At 42.6% G+C, this 16,073-nt stretch overlaps 1 protein-coding gene across 7 annotated transcripts in view; it reads right to left on the reverse strand.

Annotated features, from left to right (window-relative positions):
• Positions 1-16,073, reverse strand: part of agrn (agrin) — a 300,695-nt gene that overhangs the window by 59,250 nt on the left and 225,372 nt on the right. For all 7 annotated transcript variants that reach the window (XM_059333522.1, XM_059333518.1, XM_059333519.1 and 4 more), the window contains 7 exons: positions 10,758-10,900; positions 10,030-10,135; positions 6,391-6,510; positions 5,614-5,778; positions 2,879-3,022; positions 283-407; positions 48-153 (listed from right to left, as the gene is read on the reverse strand). In XM_059333522.1, the coding sequence (XP_059189505.1) occupies positions 48-153; positions 283-407; positions 2,879-3,022; positions 5,614-5,778; positions 6,391-6,510; positions 10,030-10,135; positions 10,758-10,900 (909 nt within the window). The remainder of the gene's footprint in view (positions 1-47; positions 154-282; positions 408-2,878; positions 3,023-5,613; positions 5,779-6,390; positions 6,511-10,029; positions 10,136-10,757; positions 10,901-16,073) is intronic.

Here is a 16,073-nt window from a genome sequence, read left to right on the forward strand (position 1 = left end):
GGCCATCCGTGCAATGCGTGATGCATGGAGGCTTCGACAGGGCTCACCTGTGCACTGTCCAAAGTGTTGCACTGTGATGTCCTTGTCCTGCCTACAAGCTATGGTCCTCAGCTGGCACTGGTCGGCATAGGTCACCCCATCTGAGCCACACACCTGCTCCACAGTGACAGAGATGGAGAGAGGGGAGATGGGAACACATGTTAGCTCCCTGTACGCCACTGAAACAATGTCTTCCTGTTGCACACACATCAAACTAAAATGCAGACGGTTTGAAAGATCCACCTTAGTTTTGTTTTTCTCATCACAGTCAGGTGAGGGGCATTCGCAGTGGGCTTGGTCGTTCACCTCGATGCAAGTAGCTCCGAAAGAGCACACTAACTCTTCACATGATGTCGGGGCCTCAGGACCTGTGGAGCAAATGAGTTTGTGCTGTCACGCATTGTATACAGTCCCACAATCAGACACAACAATGGGGTATGGCTGCTTTATGAATTCTGCTGTGGCAGAATGTGAAGCTTAATTAAAAGACATATTTGCATACACATATTTTTAATGCTAAACCTTCATAATTACAGAACTTTTGCTTACATTTACAAAGTAAGCAAAATGTCTGGCTGTGAAACAGAAATGAGATTAGAGTTCATTCACCTGAGACACAAATTTGATGAGACTGATAAGACCTTACACCAGTGACTCTTCACTTCACTTGGACCTTCACTTGAGCAGCATCGCCATGGAGTCTATTGAGAATTCTCCAATGGGATTTTTGCATTGGATTTTGGATCATTGCAGAAAATAAGCTCTGTGGCAAACACACGTTTTTGATGCTCAAATGTTTTGTTCAGCAGGATAATCTTCACAAATGAACACCACTTTTATTATGTTTGAAGCATTAATGCAGCAGACAGAAGTAAAAAGCTACCTATGGTCGCACGACTTGAACATCACAGCCGTTATCCTTAAGACGATCTCCAATAAGCTAACCGGTAGTTTTGACAAGCTAGCGAATCTGTAGCCTAATAAATTGTTAATTTACATAATTTACAATCTACAAGAGTTTGCAAGAGCACTGAAAAACAAGACTAGGGACTTTAAGAGACTTCCCCTTCGGCGTGATGATGCTTAATGTCCCCGATAACCACTGTAGTCTCATTTATCCACGTTAGCAACCGCCTTCTTAAAGACACGTAAAAAACACCAAAATTCACAAGTGGGGGTATTTACTAACATATTTTATGTCGTACAGCAAAACGTGAGCATCTCTTCAGCTTGTATTAACCACAGACCTTATTTCAGGCACCTAACCAAAAACACATTAAGAATCCTCATTGAGTTTGAGAGGAGAGACCCCAATAGCACTGAAATGCTAACTTACTTACGGCTTTGAGAACTCATTCCTGTGGAGCCTCATTACCTTTCCCTGAGCAATGCTAAATGTTTGATCGTGCAATGTCTGTAACAATTATGAACAAACTTATGAACATGAAAATGCATTTATGACTTGTTATTATTATTATATTATAAATACATTCAAAGGTACTTATATCTCTGTTGAATGACAAAATGGCATGATTTTGGTGAAAAGCACATTATGACTCATTAAAACTTTTGGTTTAGGACTTGGAGCTTGACTTGAGACTTGTCAACCTTGACTTGAAATAGGTGAATTTCCGAGGTGGCTATATGAATCTCTCAAAATGACCCATTCTCTGCCCAACATACTGCTGAAGCGCCCACTCTCTCAATGGCCCTCGCACCACACAGACCCCAGTGCAGCTGCACTACCCCACTGTCTATATTTATGTCCCTGCCAGTCTTACACAGAGCTACAGCCCCTGACACCTCTCAACCCACTTCAGTTGATTTTAAAATGTGCGACAGGCTGCAAAGCAATGTTTCATTACTCTACGAGTTTGTCTTCTCTAAGTGACTGACCTGTTTTTAGCCTCTTTACAACCACAGTAGTGCAGTGGTAATGTAATCATAAAATTGTCTAGTTACCTGTGCGCACACTGTGTGCATTATTCATGGTTTCAGAGACCATTGCATTTTGCTCAAACAGCCTTACTGTGGTAAAAAAAAAAAGTTGTGTAAAGGTGTACACTGAGAATATTTTGGCTCTTTTTTCCCCCCACAGATCCCTCCCGAAGCTATCCAAAGCAGCGTTTGAAGCCTTGAAGTTACCGCAGCAGGAACTGCAGCCAGGGAGCCCACCATCCACCTGCCAGGCTGCAAGTGTGGGGTCTTTGCATTGTTGCAACATCACAGAGGCTTAGAGTACCCCCCATCCCTCGGCTCCTGCTTTCATGTGCTACCACTTCTCAGTACCTTGTCTTTTTCATCTAGCAGGGTGTGTGGCGGAGTGCCCCACCACTGTGTCGGGACTGCCGGCTTCATTAAGCGGTTGACTTCCAGTCGATATCTGATGGTGCATCTTAATCAAGAAGCTGCAGGCCCCCGCAGCAGGAACTAACCTTTCCTTCAACCGGCTTTTTTTTTTTTTGCTTGTGCAATCACTGGGGCTGTTTTCATTATTAATCCGAGTCATTAATAGTCCTTATGCAGAGGCATAAACATACACATACACAAGTAATAGTCTGAAATAGGAAAAAAAATATCAACAGGCGAGGTGTGATGCACATGTCATTTGTACAATCCAGTATTTTCCAAATCAAATTTTGATTAACTGCCTTGCAGCCACTTCCTTCCTGTGCTAATAAACCAGATGGATGTGAAAAGCAGACAGAGAAAGAGCTGGATGCCACAAGTGACACACAAACAATTTAGAATGATGGAGAGAAGCCGAAACGGATGAGAAAAAGTGTGTGTTTTTGTGGTTTATTAGCACTCCATCAGTTGCATTGCTCTCTCTTAGTACCTTGGTCGCAGCCGTTCATGCCCATCTTGCTTCCATCTGGACACACGTTGCACTTCATGCCCTTCACTCCCGTCTTGCAGGAACACAGACCTGACATCTGCTCGCAGTCGTCCCGCACTGAGCCTGTGGCGTCGCAGCCACACGCTGTCACGGAGCGGTAGAGGGGAAAAAAAAGGAAGAGAAAGACTGATGAGAAAACAAGTACCAATTAGGGAGGGATGAGAGGAAGAGGGATCACTTGGTTTATATAGTGTACAAAGAGGGACTTTAGCCTCTGAACTTGGCTTCAGATACATCTATGTGTTCAGAGTCAAAGGCTGGGAATAGTTCACCCAGTCTGAGGGGCCACAAAGGGAGGAGGAGTAACAGAAACTCAAGAAAACAACCGCGGGGAAGGACATCAACCCCATCATGTTCCTAGAATCAATGTGCTGTGTTTTTTTTTCTCCTCTCCTGCTGAATCAAGTATTGGTGTGCAGTGTGTTGTCTGCTTGCTGTGGGTAAACCTTGTTAAGGTCAGGCCACGGGTGAGGCACCTGCAGGCTTCCTGCTGTTGACTGAAAATGCTCTGTGGCGTCGGGAGCGTATGTCCTATGATACCTCAGCGGCGGGACACGAGCTGGTCACCATATTGCATTACACCAAGACAAACAAGGGGTCCTGACCCCGTTCTTCACTTGAATACAAATGAAAACAGTTCATTCAATACAGTTTTGACAGGACTAAAGGACACAGTAGGATTTCTTTCCACAAAACCTGCCATTAAATATTAGCAGTTATAGAGACTGTATCCCAAATCGGACACATCTGCAATGCCGCACTTTCCGGGGTTTTCACGGTCATTTCGAATAAGATCGCCACCACCAGTGTAGGTTGAATTTATTTATAGATATTTAACAATCTACGTGTGGAATTTAATTTATGTCCATGGAGATTTACATGTCTAATTACAATACAAAAGTAAATCTGATGAGAGAAAGCAGTAAGAACACCTGGGCGATTAGGGGCGAGTTAGCGCACGGCTAATTCACTGGCGTTAGCGTCCTTTAGTCGAGTTAATGTGGAACTTTGATAGAATCTTATTCAAACGGTGTCCGATTTGGGATACATTTACGCTAGTACAATAGTTATTTTATCTTTTTACTTACTACACTGAATTCAAGGATATTTCTCTTACCGGTTAATACTTTAAAAGGATACGCCACCTAAATAAAGATAGCCATTATTTCCATGACCTACTGTTTAATCAATATTTGTGCACATGAGCCTCTCTCTCTCAAAGCTGGATACCAGAGAAGTACATCTCAAACTTTTGATATCATAAGGTATTTAGTCTGGATCAGCTCCATTGAAATTTGGAGAATGATTTTGTGACACACAGAATGTTGGTTTTCTTTCTCCTTAATACCAAAATGAGCAGTTTACAATTTATTTTTTATTGTAATGCTCAAGAAAATGTAACCATTTACTCAGAACGTTCCCCTGGCTGCTCTCAGTATCGTCTGTACGTTTCCTCATTCACTGTCTATGGAGCAGTACCAGTCTTTAGACATGATGACATCATGTTTTTAGCAGTTTTAGCACTGTGGTTTTTTAGATTTAGGCCAGAGTTGCTCATATTTAGTTTTTTTTTTTCTTCACTGAAATTTGAAAAACCTAAATACTTGGCTCAGGCCAGCTGCGACTCATCAACTCAGGGAGAAAACCTGTATATATATTTTCTATTACCTTGACATACTCTTCTCAAGAAGTTTTTTGGCTTCATCCCAATACAATGAGTTGAATTGAATTTTGTTTTGCTAAAAAAAAGGTTTAAAAACGAAATCATATTTTTCCAGAACTAGTTTCCCTGTTACACTGGGTACACACTGTCCAAAGGGAATACTTCTTTCTTTGTTAGAAAGTAGTTCCAATGAAAACCGTCCACAGAGAATTATCTACATAACTAGGACAATGTTTCAGGACAGACACAGTGCTGTTGATTTTTTTTTTTTAAATGCAAGTTTTAATGTTTTCTGTTAAATATGTTTGTCTGTTTGGCTCTCCGGATTTAGATAAAAATGACTGACCTGATTTTCATAAAACTTGGTGGAAGGTTGTTGCATGGGCCAACGAAAAACCCATTAAAAATTTGGAGCGGATCCGAATCAAATGATGAATACACCAATTATTTTTCACTTTCGTTTACATAGCGAGATAGGGGCATGGCCTCCGTGAAGGTCTGTGCCCTCTGAGTGCCTTTCTAGTTGTTCAGTGCTTTGAATTAAACTTAATTCCATTTAACTCTATTAGAACCACATTCTGGGATCCAAACACAACACATTCTGCCTGAAACTCCTCACAGTATTTATATCTGTTGCATAATTGACAAAATGAACATCATGCTGTATTGAAAAGACTCAAAACTTGTGATTGAGATCCATAAATTCATTAACACAGGTAATAAGTCAAGTGATGTCATTTTCTCATAGACTTCTATGCAATCAAAAGAGAAATAACGCTGGTTTAGAACACATATTTACTTGTCAGGCCCAGAGATTACTCTGCAGCCTGCAGATACCACTTAAGGTAAGTGAAAGTATGTTTGTTTTTTATTGTCAATTTTGACTATTTATGGAAAGCAAGTAAGGATACAATAATAATACATCACTGCTCCTACTATTGGTGTCACGAGATGCGGGACAACACAGTACATTAACTGTATCAACACAGATACAAAAGCAGATATTTCTTACGCGTGCAGCCGCTCATGTTTTCTGTCACGATGCCACGGAAGTTCCAGAAGCCCGGCTCGCAGCGGTCACACTTCTGCCCCCCGACACCGGGCTTACAGGAGCACTGGCCGCTGGCAGGATCACACGTTCCTTTGTAGGAGCCGTAGACATTACACTGACAGGTACCTGAGGGGAACACAGATGTAACTTTTAACTTGTACTGCAATTCCTCTGCAATACATCACCGGTTTATGCTTTTGTAACTTTGAAAACCCCCTATCATCACATAACTTACAACAGCTGAATACTGCTTAGTAAGATGGATATTCTGTATTAAAAAGATTTATGCTAGGCTCAAATATTTGGTAAGCCCTATTCCACAAATAAAAAGGTGGATAAAGTGTGCTTAGGTGAGTTTCCCCTTTGCTAAATCTCTGTATATCCATATTTCTAAGTCTGCATTTTCTCCATCCATACTGTGTCCCCTAGCTAACGTCTTGATGCAGCATTTCTTCCCCCATCTGTGTGCTATCATTAGTCAAGATCATCAGATGAAGAGATTTTTCTGTTGATACCGTGCAACATTATCATAATTATTCCTTGGATTAAGATGAAACGTTTTCAGCTCTGCAACTTTGGTACTGTAATTGCAGTCAAGGACAATAAGTCCCATATGCTGAAATCGCCTGATAGTATCTACAGCTTTTCTTTTTTCTTTTCTTTTTCTTTGCATGCACACAACAAGCTCAGGACACATCAAAGTTGTAGGGTCAACAGGGGACGCAGAAGACGACTTACTGGGGCATCCAGCCAGCCCGACTCCTAAGGCAGCCGTCACGTTGTCGTGGCAGCAGCCGTACACAGACAGACTGCAGTGCTGGGGTGCTGTCAGCTCAGGCGGAGATGTGGCTGAAATCGCTGATGAGGTAGGAACGGGAAAAAGAGGAGGGGAGATGGGAAGATGGCACAAGGAGAGAAAGAAGAACACCAACATTTGAGTGATTACAGTGGGGAGGGTGGTTCGGTGGGGGGGAATTAGACAACACAATCTCCGAGCAACATGTAACTTTTTTTTTTGCCAACAATGAGATTGGCTCGAGGGGCAGAGGTGGAGAGGCTGGCAGTCGGCTTCAAGATAACAATTCTATTTGCTACTTTCTCCACAATGGCTCAAAATCAGGGGGAAAATGATGCTATTACCTCCAGTGAAAACAAACAATGGCGTTGCTGGTGAATGTGCGGCAGCTGACATTTACCACCTACTAGGAGGCATGTTCTCTTCATTTGTTCTTGTCTAATATTACGGAATTGCACTGCTGCCCTACAACCTTCCAGAAGAAAAAAAAGAAGAAGCCTGCTGCATAATGTGAAGGAATGTGCCAAGTTGCCTGCACACAGTGTGGAGAGCTCCTTTGTCTAAGGATGCACCAGCCTTCAAACTAGTGTGACAGCTCTGAATAAAGAACTACATTCAACAAAATAAAAACAAATATGTTCCCGAAACCTGGCGCCTCTCCAGGAAATGGGAAGCGAACAACAAAACGTGCAGTGGGAGGGAGAAGGAGGGTTGTTTAATGGCCGAGGCAGAAATATCATTGTTCAAATTCTCTACCGGCTTTGGAGTGAAAAGTAAAGTTGTAGAGATAGAAAGCAGAAATCTTCCCCTCCCTTTCCCCCCCTCTCTATCTCTCTGTCTCTCTCTATTCCCCTCCCGATCTCTTTTTCTTGTGTTGCTCATTTGGAGTTTGGAGGCTGGAGATACAGGGGCCATAAATCACACTGTTACTGGTGTGGATATGAGCCTCAGCCTAATGGTGATGACTCGGCTCGCTCTTTTTCCAGTGCTTTCCCACTCCAGAGATGGGCTTTGGACACAGTTCATTTAACTTGCCACTTTCCAGCGCTCCATTCAGCTATCTGTACTGAGCCTATTAGGACAAGGAGAACTTTTAATTTCATATGTTCTTCCACCCTTCAAGGGTTTTTCCTCTTCAGTGGCTATTGTCCGGGCACAATGCAGCTTACTGTGACGTGCAATATTACCCCCATGTTTTCACGGTCTGCTGCTGTGCTTTCACCCCCTGCTACTCTTTCATATTCCCGCAACGGCACATATGTATGTGTTTGCTTGTCTAGTATACCAAGAAGTCTTTTTGGATTTTACTGAAATCCCTTGACCCAAATTTCAGCTTGCAGGCAGCCAGAAAGGATGGGTTTGAAATGCTTTGAGAGGTAAACTTTACAAATATGTGCATGCAGCAGATGATGCTGTTGACACCATATGCAAACATGGTAAACTTTTTCAAAATAAGAGCCTCTTAAAAAAACCAAGGAGCCTCGTTCACCAACTGTTCTCAAGAAGAAATGTATTCTTATCTGCTGTATATAACATCCTGCCATGTCAGCTGCACTCTACTTACTTTACTCCTTAGACGCTTTATTTTTAAATTGTTATATTTATATTTATATTATAAATTGTTATTGTTACCTATTTTGTTCACTGTTTTTCTTATATTATCCTTTATTGTGATTGTTTCTTTGCAACTTTGGAGCAGTCTGGAACCAGAATTTCTCTCGGGATTAATAAAGTTCTATCTTATCTTATCTAACAACGTACTTCAGCTGTTGGATTCTGGATTTATTTTTAGAATTTGTGCACATTAACACACATTTGAATACTGAGATGCTTGTGCAAAATAATTGGTTATTGCTTTTCTTTAATTATACAGTTACACAATACTACGGGATTTAAATTACAATAACATCTGTATAATTTATAATACTTTTTTAAGTATTAATTTAATTTTACAAGGCAATATGATCTTGAAATTAAATAAACACAACACTAACACTTCAAGACATATCAATTATCTTAATTAAGAACCATGCCATCCAGTAATTAGTAACACATCATGCTTTTCTTTTATAATATCAATTTTTCGGGGGGTTTTCTTTGCCAAGATTTTGTAGGCAGGACCCAATAAGCCTGTTTTTTGTGTGACTGTGTTTATATCCACTACTGATGCTACTTAATATGACATCTTGTTGGTGTTCACGTCCTGCAGCAGTACCTCCACTTCAGAACTATTGAAGCGTTTTTTTTAAGATGCTGTTTAGACTTTGGCTTGAGCATTCTTGTCTTTATTCTCTCAACTTTTCTTTTCAATCTCTGTGTGTGTACATGACCCTGTAGCCTCATGCTCATGCTGCTTATTAAACATGCGGCATTCGGTTTCAAACTAACGAGGACGATGAGATTCATCATTATAAGAACACAGGTATGAACAATTTAGTGGTTTAAGAACACCTTTGTGAATCTGCGGTACACATTCTCAGGACCTTTCTTAAGAACAGATTTGATAAAAAATTTAAGCAGGTATTGGTGAATGAGGCCCAAGGTTGCCTCCATGCTCAGCTAGTGGGAGCTGGCATTTTTGATAAGTTTCTGGAGTTGAGGTCAAATGAAGTTTCTCCTTACATAGCTAATGTGGAGGGCAGTGAAATTCCCCAGGATCTGAGTTTTTCCATTCGCCAATAGGAGAGGAGAGCCCAGAGCTCTGGTACCCATAGAGGGCTCTTCAAAAAAGGATTGATTATCCATGGATGGTAGAGAAGCGTGACAGTCAGTGCCCAAGGAGGCCAGCTTAGGAAGGAGAAGAATCTGTAGGGATATGTGTGAAAACACTGGCAGCTCCCTCTTTCTCACTCTGTTCGACTCTCCATCCTCCTCTTTTTTTTTTTTTTTTGTACCCACGGGGAATCAAACAGGCTGGAATGATCACACGAAATCCCTTAAGTGCCTTTTGCTCTGCTCCCCGGCCTGTGCTAGCTCCAGAGCAAAAGCTCTTCATTTAATTTAGCCATGGAGAGGAAGACGGCTAACCTTTGCTACTTAGCCACCGATCTGACAACTATCGTGGCTGATAAATGCCATTCATTTACATGCAAAGAGAGGGTTTTTACATTACAGTAAAGTGAGGCAAAGAGGTATCCTGAGGGGTTAAGGAGAAGGAAGCTTGTGACCACTAGTTTAATGGTTTAAATTTCTCAGAACGTCTGGGCAGGAAAACGTTACTTGTTACTGCTATCAGCTTGATACATACATGTGCTCGTGAGAAAGATTCCTATCTCGCTCACTGGCCAGCCCCAGAGGACCAGCCGTTCCCAGACATGCACGAGAAAAGCCATAAGTGTGTTGAGTCAACCTTCCTCGAGCAAATGACACAAACACACACATCCTATTTAACCTTCTTCACTTCATTTGCTTTGGGCTACAGTAGACACACTGCAGAGAGACAAACAGCATTATATTCTAACTACAGACTATTACTGCCCCATCAATGGATGAAATGAGTGGAGAAATGGGATGTCAATGACTATGAGTCTTGGTGAGGGTGCTTCTAATGACATTAACTACGAGTGGTGTAATGTACCGACCTGCACAGGGTCCCTGATTCTGAATCAACAAGTGCTCTTGTTTCTCACATCTGGCCTTCTTCAGCTCGCACTCGTTGCTGTAGGTTTTTCCATCTGAGCCACAAACCTGCAAAAGAAGCACAGGAAGTTGAGTTTCACACAGTCCTTATTCAGCTTATAGTTTGCAGCCAACTGTTATAACAACTGAGCTGCATCCATGACAACGAGGCAAATTGGTGAAGATATTGAAATGAAGCTGAAATCTCTGGGAAACAGTAAAAAAGTATGTTGACCTTTTGTCATATTCATTGTCAAATGCCGTACATTGGTATTTAAGTCTCTAAACAGTAAATTTTTTATACCAGTTCTATAAAAATCCATTTCAAGAAATAACAGTCTGATGTTGATGAACTCTGAACCCTGATTTTAATATTTATCATATATTTTTAAATCTTATATTACATTTTGACAATTTTGCACCAAAAACGCTGTTTCTCTTTGCAATGTAACCACAAATGTACAGCTCTACCCAACTCTAACCTGGATTGGTTTTGACCTTATATAAAAAGCCAAAAGTTGAGGACTAGAAGGCTATAGTTAAGTTGCAATGATGCTTTTTAATAAAAAATGATGTGCATTTATCCCTGATGAACCGTGGAGATGCAGCTCTTATGTCTGATGTTTGTGTGTTTTCATTTGAATTACTTATAGAACACTTTATTTAAAAACCACATGAGTGGCAGGCGTACCGGGTTGTGTGGCACGCTCTGGCAGCTGAAGTCACAGACACAACGATCGTCCTCTGCGTCCTCATCCCAGGCTCCTCCAAACGTGCGACAGCGGTCCTGTTCGCAGCTCTCCACTCCTGAGCCTGACCCTCCTGAGCCGCAGTCTGCATTATAAACACACCATAAATACACAGTTTCATTAATAAAACATACAAACACACTAGGGAGATGCCGCTTTATCAGTACATCAGGTCGAAACAGTGTCCTACTTTCATTTCTCTTTAAGTTGCGGCTACATTTACACATTAGGAACATCACAAAGTTTGGATGATTTACATTTCCCTCACGCTGGTGGTGGGGAGAGGGATCCAAAGGCTCTGCTGGTAGTACAAGATAATGACCGACTGTAGCGAAGGCAAGAGATTGACTAAATAAATTAGACACAACATCTCTGCACCACCAGTGAGGCATCCTTTTCATTTCAATTAAATCAGAGACAAAAAGGGAGGGAATTATTAACTCGGGCCTCCAAGTGTGCAGAGAGAATTGGTGGCAAGGCCTGCTTTATGGGTGCCTGCTTCCTGATATGAGAATACAACTAATTGCAAAGTGTTCTGTAAAATCTAATTATTGCCCAAGTCTTTAAAGAAAGTTCCAGCAGCACTTAAACAGCGACCCTGGAAGGCCTTTTATTTGTTGTAAAAGTGCACTTCTCTGCATGGAAGTAAGTACCTTCCTGGTACAAGAGGCCAAATGAAGTGCCACACATACTGTCCAGGATTTGTGTCATTGTTAAGCTGTTGTGCAAACTTTAGCACAAGGTAAGAAAACTTTAACACAGAGTAAGCAATCCATACATGAAGGAGGGGGGGAAATGTAACCAGCAGGACCGTTTGGTGTTTCATTTATGAAAAACAAATCGGGGGCTGTTGCAGGGTGCGAGCAAAGGAAGGGGGAGGATCCTGCTTTTGAAGTTGCAAATTTCACCTACAGTGGAACTCCTGAGGGAGAGTAGGTGAATGTGTGCGAAAGCGGGGAATGAAAGCATCAGCGTGAAAGATAGAGAGAATGTCAGACGGAGCGAGAGGCACCCTGTGGGCTGGCAGAAAGTTCATTTGAAACAAATTTGTTATTCAAAAAAGAGGAATGTAGTCCAACTAAAAGCTCCCAGCGCAGATGAGAGACTCCAAAAAACATCAGGTAATCAACTTGTTATTTCCTCTTCCTGTCTACTTTTAGGGCTCATTCAACTCTCTGTATTGATGTGCCACCTCTAATGGTGAAATCAATGCTGTAGTGATGGAAGTGCCACTTAGCATAACCCATCTTCTAAAGTAGATTATGGAGCAGGTCACATTGCAGGGGAGGGGTAGGGGCAGATGAAGCCCCGGCTGTTCTTTGATATGGGTCATCAGCAATGGGCTGTGACAGCTTTGAGTGGTCGATACAGTGGAGGGGCCTTCACTTCATTAGCAGTGGATACAATAGGGGAGCTGGAGCTTTGTGTAGAGGCCACATCCCCCCGCTAACATCAGGACTCGTTAAGGACTCGCTCTGTCTCCATTTTAAACCAGCAGAATCTCCGACCCTAATCCTCTTGCCTGGATTTGCTGTTGTAGCTACTCATCGATTGTGAACCACAGCCCCAGTTAGACGTAACATTTTGTGACGGGGCTAATGCGCCGGCTAATGGCTTTTCAACTGCTGGTAACATTATCACAGGTATCTGAAGGTACTTTCAGATGTCATCTGAAAACTAGAATTACTGCCTTGCTGTTGTATGCCCCCACAAACCAGCCAAGTGCCAGTTTGCATCTCCATCTGTCGGGACGTATATGGAGCCATGACAGCAAATTCTTAAAATTTGGATGTTTCACACACGTCTTCAACCTGGCAGCACAGTGCATATAACAACCACCACAGTTTCAAGGTGGGCACCCAAGATTAGTGTCACTAGTCAACGTATTCTCATGATTTATTCTTTATTGTCTGTTCTGTCATGATGCACTGTCTGTCTTATTGTTGTAACTTTTAACCCTGCTGCTGTCTTGGCCAGGCTTCCCCTGAAAAAGAGGTCTTTGTGTCTCAGTGGGACCGACCTGGTTAAATAAAGGTTAAATAAAATGGTTCATATTATATCCCATAGTCAAATATGACCAATCACTGTTTTAAACACATGATCATTGTTGGTTCCCACTCAACCTATAGGGACCTAAGTACTAAGTGGCTTTCAAACTACATTACCAGTCACAGTTTTTGGGAAAAGCTAAGAAATCTGACCTTTTGACATTTGACCCCCCCAAATCTAATCAGTTCAGCCTTGAGTCAAAATTGTTGTTTGTGCCAAATTGGAAGACATTTCCCTTTAGGTGGTCCTGAGAGATCATGACCAAGGCTAGAGTCCAACTGTGTGGCTTGGAAGCATGAAACAAGAAGTCAGCTGACTCGAGAACAGATCAGAAAGATGAATAATGAGAAGTGATGTACTGGCAGCTACCTGTACCTCTGTACTGTACGCCAGCTCAGCAAGACACACTGAAAAGGAAACGCAGGAGCAGCCAATTTATATTCTGCTCAGGCCCCCTTACAGAGACAAGATAAATAAATAAAAGAGGTAAGACATTAGAATGGAATAAATAAAAGTGAAGGGCGAAGGGGGGTCCTAATTAGCTGTTGCTCTTTGATGTGCCCGCCACCCGCGCTGCCTATGAACCTTTCAATTAATACATCCCCAGCTAAGATGGCTGCATCAGCTATTCTCTCTGCACTGCCCATCCGTTCCTTTTTACTCAATCATGTCAGAAACCAGAGTCTATTTAGCCCAGGGAGCTCCATTAAGAAGACAGAATTCAGCAACGGCAAGAAGAAAAGGAAATGAATAGCATAAGAATAATGTCCAAGGAAGACAGAGAGGAGAGAACATTGCAAGGATTTGACAGTTAAAACAATGAAGAAGTGATGGAGGTGATGCTATCGTCAGAGCTGTCAAGAGGTGTGTGTTAAAGAAAACAGCAGGAGGAGAAAATGAAGTGGAGGACGAGGGTAAATAATAGAGGACAGAAGGAGGAGGAAATGTGTGTGATTGACTGAGATGCAGCCTGAAGATGTTTGGTCGACCAGATTAGTCTACATCGTTGGCTCCAGGAGTGACCGATATCATTATGATAGCTCTGATAACATGACCTGTGCAAATGTCAACTTCAGCATCTATCATTCCAAATCATCAGCCCCAGTGTGGCGTGTGTCACGGCAAAGATCGAAGATGACAATGGCCTTTGCCGAAGGATGCGGCATGGCGATTTGCCTTTGTTTGTGCTCCATCTATCAGTGCCTCGTATGGCCCACTATTGACGGATGTGACAGCCTGTAAGTCCAAATAAAGTTCTGAGAGATAGAGAAGGATGGAGCGTCACTCCCGGTGAGGAGAAGGGATGGGGTGTTTGGAGATGGAAGAAAGAGAGAAGAAGTTTTGTTGCCTCAACAGAAGGTTACAAGCCCTGTGATGGATGGTCCATGAAGGAAAAATCCGCTGATCTCACTCGTTGAGCTTTTTTACCACCCAGCCTCACACTTTGCTGTTTTCTTATGCCTTTTGGAGCTTCTTGATCCGATGCGAATAGCAGGGTGTGGACTGTGAATCACTGTGTGATTCTGAGCTCATAATCTTGTTTATTAAACGTCTATTCAATTAAAAAGGGCCAGGGCCCCCTGTAGGTGATGCACTGCTCTCAGTTGCCACTTTGTCAGTGTCGAGAAAAGAAGCTGAGGCCAGGCCTACCCGAGTGTGAAATTAAACAGGTGATAAATTTCCCTGTATGGCCAACAGTGGGAACACTGTCATTTTTCATTACTGTTAAACAAAAGGCGGAAGAAAACAACTTCCATTTTTATGCTCTGTGGCCCCCTCCCCCCGGCAAGACTAATGAGGATGCTTTTTAAGTCAGGTCTACGTAAGCGAATAAATCACATGTTCACTTCTTCTCCAGGCTTATCTTAGATATGAAGTATGGGGTGAGGGGGGGCTGTGCACACCGGTGATGTACAGCTTTGCTTCTGTCTACAATCGAGCCAGAAAATACAGTCTTTGGTCTTATATATTGAGACAGACTGCTGTATTACATAATATATACTATTAATGTTGCCAAAACCCACCACACATGCATCTAGGTGGTGATAAATATATCAGCAACAAGTCCTTTTTTACAGTACGTACCATCCCACAGCCAAACACAGACATTTCAAGTGAGGAAAAAAAGCAACTTGGTTTTGATCGCTTGACAATCACATCAGACTTCCTGTGGAGGGTCTGGGTCAGATTCAAGGGGGCTGAAAGGACCGAGGACAGAGCCTGCAGATTTCACCCCTAGGGTGAAATTTATCGATTGCAGACAATCCCATCTCCACCCCTATCTGTGAAAGCATCGGTGCCCCTTTTGTCGAGAGGCACAATTTTGACGAAGAAGAGTGCGAAATGGAGAGAGAGACATGAGTGGGTGGGATGGCAGGGAGCGACGGGGAGCAGGAAAAAAAAAAGATTCTATTGTGTAAGCCTGATGGTTTTCTCTGAATCAAAATGAGCAACTGATGAAAAAAAGGGAGGATGTTCAGACACAGTGTGACAGAATCAAATAGGAAAAAAAACAAAACAAAAAACGCCATCAGGCACCACAAGCAAAGCGATGCCCTTGGGGAGGTAGAAGAGAGTATTTCTGCCTGATACAAGACAACCAACAGAAAGAGGACAGAGTGTGAAGATGTGTGTGGTGACAGTGAATCTGCATCGCGGGAATACAGTTTCACATTTCTTCATGCTCCACATACAAAAAAGGTCACTCGTCTCAGTCAATGAAATGATGTTAAATCGACCACAAGAAGCTTTGGCGGCACGATTCGCCTCACAGGCCTAGGGCAAATACGGTAGACAATGGCAGAGAGAAAAAAAGGGGAAAAAAGAAAAAAGTACCCCTGGCTAGCAATCAAAATGGAAGAGGATTCCTCTCATCTCTATTTGCTCTGTCCTCCATCTACCCCCTCTCGTCTTCTCTCCAGCCATCCCTCCTGCTGGCAGGTGTAATCTGCTCCCCTTCACACCTTGTCAGAGGGTGACTATTTTCGCTGTGACGACCCACCAGCCACGGGGGGAGCGCGGCATCGCAGCCGCCTGCATGACTGCCAGAGGTTGGCATGTTGCTCCCTCCAGAGTTGTCCCCAAGACCGGCTGAGCGAGGGACTGTGATATCCTGCCTCGGTCTGTCAGCGCTGATCAAGATATGATTTGCACGGTGAATTAGACCTCATTTATTCAGAATGTGGATGAACGACGGAGGTACAGGCATA

The sequence above is a fragment of the Centropristis striata genome, chromosome 5 (genome assembly GCF_030273125.1).
Source record: "Centropristis striata isolate RG_2023a ecotype Rhode Island chromosome 5, C.striata_1.0, whole genome shotgun sequence".
Lineage (NCBI taxonomy): Eukaryota > Metazoa > Chordata > Actinopteri > Perciformes > Serranidae > Centropristis > Centropristis striata.